Source organism: Grampus griseus (assembly GCF_964374135.1).
Source record: "Grampus griseus genome assembly, chromosome: 11".
In the NCBI taxonomy this organism is placed as follows: domain Eukaryota; kingdom Metazoa; phylum Chordata; class Mammalia; order Artiodactyla; family Delphinidae; genus Grampus; species Grampus griseus.
Genome location: NC_139005.1, coordinates 97,209,757 through 97,222,993, shown reverse-complemented (window position 1 = coordinate 97,222,993; position 13,237 = coordinate 97,209,757). Strand labels below are relative to the sequence as shown.

The 13,237-nt window shown below is 44.3% G+C and overlaps 1 protein-coding gene across 1 annotated transcript in view; it reads left to right on the top strand.

Annotated features, from left to right (window-relative positions):
- EFCAB6 (EF-hand calcium binding domain 6) overlaps nucleotides 1-13,237 on the top strand; it is a gene marked incomplete at its 3' end in the record, with an annotated part of 176,396 nt that overhangs the window by 96,782 nt on the left and 66,377 nt on the right. The window contains 1 exon segment of the mRNA XM_082666200.1: nucleotides 9,150-9,246. Within this exon segment, the coding sequence (XP_082522326.1) occupies nucleotides 9,150-9,246 (97 nt within the window).

Genomic DNA, 13,237 nt, shown 5'->3' with positions numbered 1-13,237 from the left:
CGAGTGCCAGGCTTGGTCAGTAGGCAGGAGAGGATTTTATGCCGTGGAGTGTGTGGGTCACATCGTGCCGTAGAAACATCCTTCAGCAGCCCCAGAGTAGAGGATGGATGTAGAGGAAGCGGTGGGCTCCCGGGAGGCCCAGCTGGGGCTCCAAGGGTCTGGTGGAGAGTGAGCTTTGAGACCCCAACCAAGGCACAGCTTTAGAAAGCCAAGCCTTCCCATGGCCGGACCCCATACCTGTGTTTCATGAAGGTACATCTTTCCATACCCCACAGCCCTTTAAGGAGGCATCACCTCCTGCCTTTGCAGTTGAAGGAATTGGGGCCTAGAGAAAAGTTACTGACTTGTCCAAAAGGACCCAGGTGATGGGGCGGTGGACAGAGATTGGAACCCAGGATGCCTCTGGGGAGGGGCCCCTTCCTCTGCCTGGAGAGCTCAGCCTCTTTCACCCTCCCCAGCCTCACTCTCCACCAGCCAAACCTAGATGCCTTGCCTTATTGGAAGCCATCCTGCCCTCTCAGTGGGGCCCCTCTGCCTTCCGGGCCTTCACTTTCCACCTGCATCATCAAAATGCACTACTTCTGAAAACTTCGAAGGTTCATAATTTTGTTAAAGAGAGGAAGACCATTTCGTTTGCTTCATAACTGCACATCATTTTTAAATGTGTAAATACCAGTCAGAGTGATTGGTCCAATGACCTGTTTCATTTACACCATCTATTCCCTCCCAATCTATTCCCTCGTTTAAAACACACGGGCCTTGTCCATTTATCTACTGACAACCCACATCAAGTACATTTTGGTACATGTACATCATCAGAGATGAAAGAATACTGTCAAGTGTCCTTTTAGCAGAATTAGATGGTCAGCTTCTTGTCACAAAACATTGTACGATCCAGTCGTTCCTGATGAATGACTAACTAAATGAAAATAACAAATTTCCTTGTTGTTCTTAGACACGTATCACTTACTCAGTCATCAAGAGATTTGGCTTATATGATCAAGTTCACCATCATCTTCTGGTTCATCTAATAATTGTGAAACATTTCCTGATCTCAGTTTTCTTCCCTTTGCCACTTGCGCATGAAATAAGAATTCTCAATTTTCAACTACATTCAGTGAAAGCTAACATAAGACGACAAGGATGGTGTCACTGTCTTCTTTCTATCTTCTTGAAAGATGCTGTTACACTTTGAGCAGTGCAATCAGAAAACTGAAGGATGATGTAATAGTGGTGATTCATTTCAATATTGTATCATCCTGCTAGGAGATGCCATCATTTTTTGTTTTCTTCTTATTATTTAGTCTCCTTTTTTTTAGCATAGCTGGAAATAATTAATGAGCAATGATTGAATATTTCTTAGAATAATGAAATAGATCTAGTATGATTAAATCAAGATCACTAAGATCCCATGATCTATCATATTCTAAGAGGTTTCAATGGACCCACATGGTAATTGCAAGATAGGAGTTTTATTTCATAAAGAAAATAAATACATTTTTTGTTCTTTTTTGGAAGACCTCTAAGAAAGAATAAAAGTCATGATGCCACTCTTCTATTTTCTCGATCATACAGAATCACTATTTCTTCTTTAAATATTTGATAAAATTCACCAGTGAAATCATCAGGTCCTGGAGTTTCCTTTGTCAGAAGAATTTTAACCACAAATCTAATTACTTTAATAGTTATAGAATCATTCAGGGTTTCTATTGCTTCTTGACCGAGTTTTAGTAATTTTTGTCTTTTAAACTATTGGTCCGTTTCATCTAAGTTGTTAAATTCATAAAAATGAAGTTGTTCATAGTATTCCCTTACTATTCTTTTAATATCTGTGGGGTCTTTAGTGATGTCCCTTTTTTCATTTCTTGTATTGGTAGTTGATGTCTTCTCTCATTTGTTCTTGATTCATTTAGCTGAAGGTTCATCAATTTTATTGATATTTTCAAAGAACCAGCTTTATGTTTCATTTCTTTTTCTCTATTGTTTTTCTGTTTCGATTTCATTGATTTCTATTCTTTACTATTTTCTCCTTTCTTCTTGCTTTAAGTATACAGTTGATCCTTGAACAACACAGGGGTTAGGGGCGCCAACCCCCTGCACAGTCAAAAATCTGTGTATAGCTTTTGACTCCCCCCAAACTTAACTACTAACAGCTTACTGTTGACTGGAAGCTTACCAATAACATAAAGTCAATCAACACATAGTTTGTATGTTATATGTATTACATACTGTATTCTTACAATAAAGCAAGCTAGAGAAAAGAAAATGTTATTAAGAAAGTCATAAGAAACTTATATATACTGCCAAATGTAAAATAGATAGGTAGTGGGAAGCAGCCACATAGCACAGGGAGATCAGCTCAGTGCTTTGTGACCACCTAGAGGGGTGGGATAGGGAGGGTGGGAGGGAGACGCAAGAGGGAGGGGATATGGGGATATATGTATATGTATAGCTGATTCACTTTGTTATAAAGCAGAAACTAACACACCATTGTAAAGCAATTGTACTCCAATAAAGATGTTAAAAAAAAGGTCATGAGAGAAAATACATTTATAGTACTGTATTTATCAATACTGTAAGTTTACATTGTCTTTTACAAGATAAATCATCTGTCTGTCAGTACCCATATCAATATTGTCTCATATGGTACAAAACACTGCAGGCGTCATACATTTTGGTGTGTAACTCTGGACATCAAAACTGGAAAGATAATGTGAAAAAGAAATTCATATTTGTTTAGAGGTATAATGATGCATGCATTGTTAACAAAGAAGCAGCAGTATTATTGCTTTATGGGAGTGTGGTGTAATCGATATAATTGCTTCATGGTAGCCTGGCCTATACAGTAAAGAATGAATCATAAAATTTTTATAGCATACAGTATTCCAATCATATTCATAATATAGTATTGGAATCGTTACTCTAAAAAAAACCCATTTGCCTGTGATGATAGGCTGATACACAATTTCTCCAATACGAGAGAGAGAGAGAAGCACACTGTACGGTAATATAATTCTTTGAAAGCAAAGTTATAAAACAGGAAGAAAACTAACATATTAATTTTATATTAAATATCACTCACCTTATGCCTATGTAAGGATACACTAGTATCTACGTATATTATATTTTATACATTCATGACATATCTTTTTCTTAATTTTTTTCAATATTTCTAGGCTATGTGGTTAATCTGTGAATTTTTTTCAAATTGTCACAAATCTACAAAAAATTTTCCAATATATTTATTGAAAAAAATCAGCATATAAGTGGACCCCTGCAGTCCAAACCTGTGTTGTGCAAGGATCAACTGTAGTTTGCCCTCCTTTTATATTTTCTTAAGCTGAAAACTCAGATTTTTTATTTGAATTCTTTCTTTTCTATATGAGCCCTTAATGCTATCAGGTTCCTTGTAGGCACTGATTTAGCTGCATTTCACAAATTTGGATATGTTATAGTGTTTATTTTCATTCAGTTCAAAATATTTTCTAATTTCCCTTTAGACAGTTTCTTGAAACCTCGGATTATTTAGAAGTATGTTTTTTTTTTCAAAATATTTCCATGGTTTCCAACTATCTTTCTGTTATTGATTTCTAGTTTAATTCTGTTCAGTTTAGATAACATACTTTGTATGATTTTAATTCTTTTAAATTTGGTAAGGTTCATTTTATGACCCTAGAAATCACCTGTCTTGGTGAACATTCCATGTATCTTGAAAAGAATGTATATTGGCCTGTTGTTGGGTGGAGGGTTCTATAAATGTCAATAAGATCAAGTTGGTTATAGTGTTTAGGTTCTCGCTTATTTTCTATTTGTTCTATCAATTACTGAGAGAGGAGTGTTGATGTCACCACCAATAATTTTGCATCTGTCTATTTCTCCTTCCATTTTTATCAATTTATGCTTCATGTGTTTTGAAACTCTGAGAAAAAGTATTTTTGTATTTACCATTTCTGCTTCTCTTCTTTTATTTCTCAAGCTCAAAAGTGTCTCACTCTGCTGTCATCTTCCTTCCCCTGAAGAACTTCTTTTAGCATGTCTACTGGAGACAAGTTATCATAGTTTTCCTTCATTGAGCATATCTTTATTGCTCCTTCATTCCTAACAGTTTTTTTTTCTGGATATAGAATTATGGGTAGACAATTCTTTTGTTATAACACTTTAAAAATCTTGTTCCATTGTCTTCTGGCCTCCACAGTTTGTGAGGAGAAATCTCGGTCATTCAAGTGGTTTTCTCTCTGTAATGTGTCATTTGTCTCAGGTCGCTTTCAAGAGTTTTTCTTTAGCTTTGGTTTTCAGTAGTTTTAGTATGATGTGTTTGAGCATGATTTTCTTTGAGTTTATCTTTTTTGAGGTTTGCTGAACTTCCTGAATCTGTAAATTTGTTTTTCCATCAAATTTGGGCAGGTTTCAGCTATTATTTCCTGAAGTTTTAAATTTTTTTCTGTACCAATCTTTTTCTCTTCTCCTTTCAGTACTCCAGTGACATGGGTGTTAGACCTTTTGTTTTTGTATCACAGGTCTCTCTATCATAGTCCTTGGAGATATATTCTTTCTTTTTCCTCTGTTGATCAGATTCGATTATTTCTAGTCATCTATTTTCAAGTTCACTGACTCACTCCTCTGTCATCTCCATTCTGTCCTTGAGCCAATCCAGTGAAAATTTTATTTCAGTTGTTGTTTTTTCCAGTTCTAAAGTTTCCACTTGGTTCTTTTTTTTTGACTGCAATTTCTTTGCTCAGAACTGGTCTTTCCATTTATTTTAAGAATGTGTACTCTTACTTCATGGTTATAATAACTGCTTTAAAATATGATAATTTCAACATCTGGGTCATCTTGGAGTTGGTGCTTGCTGTCTTTTATCTTGAAAATTGTTGGGATTTTCCTGGTCCTCTGTATATTGGGTAATTTTGGGCTGTGTCATGGACATTTTTAATGTTGTTTGTGACACTCTGGTCCTGTTAACATCCTTGGTAATGCGTTGACTGATTGATCTTTTTTAGGCAGGCAATCAATCCATTTAGTTTCAGAGTGCAAGTCCTGACCTGCCTTCTGTGGTTTCAACATCGGTTCAGTTTTCAAAGCCATTGTAGCTCTATCAGCTGAGCCCATGAGTGCAGCACGCAGGAGACAGTCTTAACTACGCTGTAGTAAAGTTCTCAAAGCTTTCACTGTGCTGCTCTGGGTTAGTTTCACACATGTGCACATCACAGGTGAACCTGGAACTTCCTTCATTCATTTGGGCGTCCCTTTTTCTAGCTCTCTCTATGATTTCTCCCCACACTCTCCAGCACTCAGGGACCCCTTTTTTGTTCTTCTGGTTGGACAATCTTAGGTGTTAGCCATTCTGTGCTACTGAGTGCTTCTCTTGACTGGGGCCCCCTCCAGGCCAACATGGTGAGATAAACACGAGAAAGAGAAGGTCATGTGGATTTCTCCAATCCTCCTTGAGCACAGGGACGCCTTTTACCATCTCCTCTGGTTGGGAGAAGAATTTCAGTCGTGGGCACCTACTTGGCCAATACTATTGCTGGCACCACCATAGAAGTGCACTTTTGTAACTGGGCTTGCCCCAGATCAGGAATGAGACAGTAAAAAGAGACAAGAAAGGGGGGATTCCCCCATGCTCTTTGTACTTCAGGGGCTCACCTTCCTAGTTCTTCGGTCAGAAAAACAGACTTTCTTTTGGAGATTTTTCTGTCCATATCCACTGCACAGTTCCAGAATTAGGACTGCCTTTAAGCAGCCCTTAAGTTGGAAATATGGGAGGAAAAAAGCCCATGAACCTCACCATGAGGTAAGTCGTTCTTCAAGGTTTGATTTCCCTCTCCATAAGCCTCCTATTATTTACTTTTTACTGTCTCTTCAGAGAGTTGCTTTTTGTATTCTGTCTAGAGTTTTTGGTTGTAACCAGTGGAAGACAGGATGAAGTAAGTATGTGTGTCTACTGCATCTTAACTGGGTCATCACTCATGCCTCAAGGAGTCCCTGCTCTCTGGTCTTCTTGGCTGAAGTGCCCCGGACCCCGCCCTGGTCCATCATTCTCAGTCACATTCAGTAGCTGAAGTTATCTGATTCACTTATTTTTCCATGTGTTTGCTGCACATTCCTGCCATCACAGGATGAGCTCCTTGAGGACGTGGGTTCTGTTCACCATGCTCAGCATTGTGTTTGTAGGACTTAGAGCAGCACGTTGTATGTATTTGTGACTGACAGTCTGGCTGATAGGAAGGCTGGATCTGACTGATTGTCAAGATCTAAAGAGGCAGACAATAGGAGAGAAAATAAGTAACTTCTGGAAAAGGCCACAGAAAAACCTTCCAATCTCTCTAGAGGAGACAAGGATATAAAATGGTACAGAGGAGAAATGAATGGGAAACAGGTAGGAGCTCCTGGTTTGAGCACGAGTCACTAAGAAAAATAATGCAACCTCATAGCCTGGAAAAGGAATTGGGTAGGGAGGCTGCTTGGACATGTGTCTGGACAGTGAGATCAGCTTGAGAGTGAGTTGACTCTGCAGAGACAGAACACGCCTCTCAGGATCTCCATCCTTCTGAGGGAAGCCCAGGTGCGTCCTCTGGGTTCAGACAGGATTTATGAGGCACCTAACGGTGAAGGCAGGGGAATAGGCCTCGTGAGGACCTACAGTCCTTTTAAACAATAGTTGTGAAAATGCAACATAATCCACCCAACCTTCCAAAACCTTAGTGGTAAAGTAACGATAGAAGATTAGACTGCTTCATCTTTGGATCCTTTTCCACCCTTGAAAGTCCATGATTCTGTGAAGTCCGGTAGACAGTTGGAAGCACGTGAGGTTACCGTGCTCATGGCACGGAAGTGTGGGCAAACAGCATCCAGGTGGTAGCTGGGGACAGGAGCGGGGATGACCTCTCAGAAGAGTACATAAGCTTTGGGGTGGAAGGAGAGAGGAGTGGTCGAGGGGGCAGGCAGAGAGGGAGAGTCACTCACTGAGGGCACACGTTTGCCAGGTGGTGGGTGTTCCAACCCATGGTGTCATTTAAAGAGCAGCATCATGACGGTGACTAGAGAGGGGGCGATGGTTAACAGCATCACACGTTAAGCCAGCAGAGACCCCGGACTTGGTAATATAGAAGCAACTGGAGAATTTAAAGACTGTGTGTATTTGGGGGGGTCTCAGTCAGGGGAGGTGTGCCACCATAGTTCACCTGTGTTCCCCACAAGCTGGCATCTGCCAGGAGAGAAAATGAAAGTGGGCATGACCTCATCTGGTCCATTTCAGCAGCGACATGGGAAGAGGGAGAAGACCCCGCCCAGCTGCAGCGGGTCCTCAGCACCTGCCCACTGAGGAAATGCAAGAATTTTTGTTTGCCGAACCACAGGAGTCAAAGTTTATGTAAATCACCAAAGAAGCCCTGGTCTGAATAAGACCCTTTCCGTGTGACACATGGGTCAACAGCACAGTGTGGGCTTCTGGGGTAACGAGGGCCACGGTGTTGTTGGTGATCAGTGCGTACGGAGCACTGTCAGTCATCAGGGGACCTGAGGAGGGGTCCAGGATAGCTGAGACCAGCAGCAGAGTTTCTTAGGAAGAATTTAAAGGAGAAGCCACGTGAAGAGCAATGATTACTGCTTAACTTGTTGGTTGCAGTGCTGTGTCCTGCTGTCTGCTTTTAAAATGTAGGACAGTAGTGCAATGTTCCAGGAGGGCCTTCTCTGGGACGCTGCAGGCTTCACCTTCCCCAGGACCTCACACAGTGCCTGGCACTCAGTGGTGCTCAGCAGAACTGCTCCGGTTGAATTGAAATAGACATGTTAAGTGAAAAGAAGATCCTGCGCGTGTAAAAACCATGGGCGGCCCTCACCTCTGTGAAATGTAATATTTAATGGATCCTTTCCTCTGAGGAGTGAAGGTAGAGGGGCCACCAAAACTGTAGCTTCAGACGGAATGACAACGGTGAGAAAGGCTTTCCTCTGGCATGGGAGGGCCCTGAGTTTCAGTGCCAGGATTCCCGGTACTGGCTGTGCAATTTTGGCAGGCGATTTCTCCCCTCTAAACCACAGCATCCCCTTTTGCAAACTGGGGTGGCAATGCCAGCACTGCTGTGAAAACCCAGATTCGGTAGTTCCAGCCTGACTGGTCACAGAGCTTGTGGAGGCCACGATTACCCTAAAACCACAGTGCTCCCCACGTGGCATCACATACAAAGGGTCAGCTACAAAGCCGCGTCTTTGGGGATCACATAAACCTTTGACTGTTGCATTTTCTCAACTGGCGGCCTCCTGGTTGACTTTAGATTTTTTTCCTTACGAGCAGCTCACCTGCTGGAGCATGAATAACGCCACTTCTTTAAAAGGGCGACATGGGGCTTGTGTGCTGTCCCTACCCTGGTTTTCCAGGTTCCCTTGAGGGGAAGTTCCTGTGAGGGTCCCTGTGGGGCCTCGCTCAGGTGTCCCCCTTACTCACCCTCAGGCAAGATGCACTGATCACCCACGTGCCTGTGCGCAAGCGTGGTTCCGAGCAAGGCGACCGCGGAGAAAGCAGTGGCAAAGGGTTTTACAGGGTTTCACGCGCCCCTAATTTGTTTTAGTGATTGGAAGAATCCAGGGCACCCCAAACTCCTTCAGCCACAGTCTTCACTGCGCCCCGTGGAGGCCTAGCCACAGTCTTTTTTTAAAGTGTCCTTGGCGCCCATCGTTCTGTGACTAAACAGAGTTTTGATCATTTTACATCCCATAGACCTAACCTTTGAACATGAGCTGAGACTGAGTCTGTAGGTCACGTTCCCACAGTGTTCCTGGACTGTTAGCTTTGGTCTGCGTGATCACGCCAACATGTACGTTCAGAAATAAAAGTCTTTAGTTGTCTTCATCTGAAGACAATGTTATAGTGTGTTTTTTATCCCTCTGGGAATAAATGAGCCCTTTTTGTTTTGTGAACTGCAGGAAAAGTTGAACAGCATTTATCTGGAAATAAGCAAGTACTCCTAAAATTTAAGATTTCCCTACCATGCAGCTGGGGAAATAAGACTGTATTTTAAGAATTAAGTTAGACCAGATGTGAAATAGCAGACTTTAATGCTATCTGTGAAACAAACCGGGGTAGGAGAATCCCTTGGGAGATTAATGAGTCCATTAAATTTAAACAGATTCTTTTTTTTTTTTCTTTTAAGACCAAAACAGAAGGTTGCAGATTCAGAACTAGCTTGTGAACAGGCTCATCAGTATCTTGTTACCAAAGCAAAAACCAGATGGTCAGACTTGTCTAAGGTAAGAAAATGATTATTTCCTTAAAAGGAAAGGGAATCGATTTCAATGTTCCAGGATCGTTGTGATGAGGGAGCTATTTTCCATCCAGTCGCTAAGATGGCAAAGCAACTTTGTATAGCAATTTAGGGACTCCTTTTCTTCGTAAAATACTTTTTCAAAATAAATTCTCAAATTCAAGGTCAATTGATCTTTAGAAAAATAAGTAATTTTAAGAGTTACATGGACTGAAATTGCTGGCTTTATCTCAGGTTTGATATGAGTTAAAAATTTAAATGAAAAATGTAAGATGCTATCATTCTTGTTTTTACACAGTTATAAACATGCTTTTTAAAGAGGTATTTCTTCCTGTCTTGCTAAAATTATAGAAAGCATAGTTTGAAGGTGAATACCCTCCATGTGCAATTGTGTAAACTGTGATGATGGTGTCAAGATGGGAAACATACTCTTAACAATGGCAGCTGTACCTGCAGGACAGTAGATCTGAAATGCAAGCGTGGGTCATCCTGAGGTCTAGGATATGGGGTCACCACTTCTCAATGCAACAAGGACACAAAAACTTCATTTAAAAAAGTATTTGTATCCTGCATTACGGAAGTATTTTCACACTATTCTGAAGAATGTCTCCACTTTGTTTCATGTGGTCATTTTCTATCTATGTTTGCTCTGTCTTGGCCTGTGCCCGATGAGAAGTCCCGCTTTTAAGTCCTGTTAAGCACCCGGGCTGCCTCACAGCCTTGACTGTGCCAGCCCAGGCCGGCAAATCACACTGATCGAGGCCGGGCCAGCCTTCCAGAGCAGTCCTTTGGGTCGCACAGATCGAGGCCGGCCGGCCTTCCAGAGCAGTCCTTCGGGTCGCACAGATCGAGGCCAGCCTTCCAGAGCAGTCCTTCGGGTCGCACAGATCGAGGCCGGCCAGCCTTCCAGAGCAGTCCTTCGGGTCGCACAGATCGAGGCCGGCCAGCCTTCCACAGCAGTCCTTTGGGTCGCACAGATCGAGGCCGGCCAGCCTTCCAGAGCAGTCCTTCGGGTCGCACAGATCGAGGCCGGGCCAGCCTTCCAGAGCAGTCCTTTGGGTCGCACAGATCGAGGCCGGGCCAGCCTTCCAGAGCAGTCCTTCGGGTCGCACAGATCGAGGCCGGCCAGCCTTCCAGAGCAGTCCTTTGGGTCGCACAGATCGAGGCCGGGCCAGCCTTCCAGAGCAGTCCTTTGGGTCGCACAGATCGAGGCCGGGCCAGCCTTCCAGAGCAGTCCTTCGGGTCGCACAGATCGAGGCCGGCCGGCCTTCCAGAGCAGTCCTTCGGGTCGCACAGATTGAGGCCGGGCCAGCCTTCCAGAGCAGTCCTTCGGGTCGCACAGATCGAGGCCGGCCAGCCTTCCAGAGCAGTCCTTCGGGTCGCACAGATCGAGGCCGGGCCAGCCTTCCAGAGCAGTCCTTTGGGTCGCACAGATCGAGGCCGGGCCAGCCTTCCAGAGCAGTCCTTCGGGTCGCACAGATCGAGGCCGGCCGGCCTTCCAGAGCAGTCGTTTGGGTCGCACAGATCGAGGCCGGGCCAGCCTTCCAGAGCAGTCCTTTGGGTCGCACAGATCGAGGCCCCTTCCAGAGCAGTCTTCGGGTCGCGGAGTGCAGGGCAAGCTCTGGATTGCAAGCAGCGGCCACACAGGCCACAGCAGCGCCAGCGCTGGGGGGGGCAGAGCTGGCCACCTGACCGCCTTACCGCGTGCCCGCCCCATCCCTGCTTCTCTCTGGCCTTCAAACTCCCTCAAGCCTATTTAAGAAAAAGCCCCTTCTCCCCAGCGTGCCTCCCCTCTCAGCTGCCCTGCCCTCCTTCCCCTCATGGGAGCAGCCCCGCCCTGTGGTCTGACTCCAGGGACTCCTGAGGGCCACGGCCAGGGCCCTTCGCAGCTTCATCCGACCCCGCTTTGACTTAGCACAGACTCACTGCGCAGGGGTTTGTGCGCCAGGTTCAGTGGTAACCAAGGCCTGTCTGCTCCTGCCTGGTGGAGCTCACGAACCAGGGAGGTGACAGATTATTAACAAAGCAGATGGGCGCTGGAAGGAGCAGACCTCTGGGAGTGGCCAGAAGCCGTGGAGGCCTTTGTTTCTGCCTTGTTCAGTCCATCCTTCCTGAAACGCCTCCACCCCTGGCACCACGACACTCTGCAGGGCCCCCTCCTCTCCTGTCCCGGCCTCCTGGCTGGGTGACGTCCTCCCCGTCAGTGTGGACTCTCACTCCACCTCGATTCCATGGCCTCTCGTAGCCACCTTCATCCTTGATGTCGTGCGGGACCCCAAACTATGTGTGGAGGAGGCCTGGGGACCCCAGGGTGCTGTGCTGCTAAACCAGGAGCCTTGCGTCTATGGGGCAGAGACCTCCTCCAGCTCTTCTAGGACTGAGCCTGGCGGGGAGAGGACGCGCTTTGTCCAGAATCAAGCATCGTGTCACCTCACTGGCCCCCACAGGACTAAACGATCCTGCGCATGTGGACATCTCTGCCACTCTCTCAGTTTATTTTAACTAAAGCACTGAAGGAATTAGTTCTGAATTCTAAACCGGCAGAAAGTTTAATACCTAAATAAGATCAGCAGTATTCCCACCGGACCAACTGAAGATGAGACGGCTGTTCTCACTCGGTGCACCCATCCCAGCTCTTCACTTCTGGGTCCCAGCATTTAGAGATGGTGAAGGTGACCAAAGGTGTGGAGTCTCCCTTCTGCCGCATTTCTGTTGGGAATTTGCCAAACAGGACCTGCTAATATCCAAAACGATGTATTCTCCAGTAAAACCGTGTTTGAACTTGAACAAGGATTCAGCGTTTAGTCATCTAGTGACTTTCACACAGAGTCACGGGGCTCTCCGCTCCCCCATGCGCTGCTGGGGACACCTCCAGCTGCATTCTCAGAAGTACACAGGAGTCGTCCCATTTGGGGGCAGCTTAATATGCTCATTGCTATTTAGGTGTTTTTGGAAAATAAGTTCATTGGTTTCTTCAGCAAACCTTTTTTTTTTTTTTTTTTTTTTTTTTTTGCGGTACGCGGGCCTCTCACTGCCGTGGCCTCTCCCGTTGCAGAGCACGGGCTCCGGACGCACAGGCTCAGCGGCCATGGCTCACGGGCCCAGCTGCTCCGCGGCATGTGGGATCTTCCCAGACCAGGACACTAACCCGTGTCTCCTGCATCGGCAAGCGGACTCTCAACCACTGCGCCACCAGGGAAGCCCCAGGCCTAACTTTTTTAAGCTTAATTGTTTTTTAATTTGTGACGCTACAGTGGAATATAAAAATAATATATATATGTAACTATGTATATGTAATATGTATGTATATATGCACATTTAACATACATGTTTTATAATATATATGTATTATATGTATAATGTATATGTGTAGTTTAAATACACGGTGTAGTCACCGTGTATCCCAGATTGTACGCCACCATGTAACCACCATCCAGATGAAGGAATAGAATGTTAACAGTATCTTAGACCAGGGAGCTACGCTTTTTCTGTGAAGGGCAAGACAGTAAATATTTTCGACACTGTGGGTCACAGGGCTCTGTTGGGACTCTCAGACGTCTTACTTTCTTCCCCTCCAGTGGATGTGTAGCAGTAACTCGTTGCTGTTTTAATTAGCATTTGTTGCTTACTAATGAAATTGGGCATTTTTTCATTTGTTTATTCATTAGTCAGTTTTCTTTATCTGCGAAGTGCCTGCTTGAGACTTTTTTACAGTTTTCACACTGGCTCGTCTGTCTTTCTTTCCTTGGTCAGTGGGAACGCTTACTTTGGTTTGGCCAGTAGATTTTTGTAAGTGGTAAGTGATGCAGATATCTTCTCTCAGTTTGTGTTCAGTCTTCACCCTTTAAAAAAATTTTTAATTTAATTTTTCTTCCAGTTTATTGAGATATAATTGACAAACAGCACCATACAAGTTTAAGGTGTATGGCGTAATGATTTGACTTACGTATATTGTGAAATGATTATCACAATAAGTT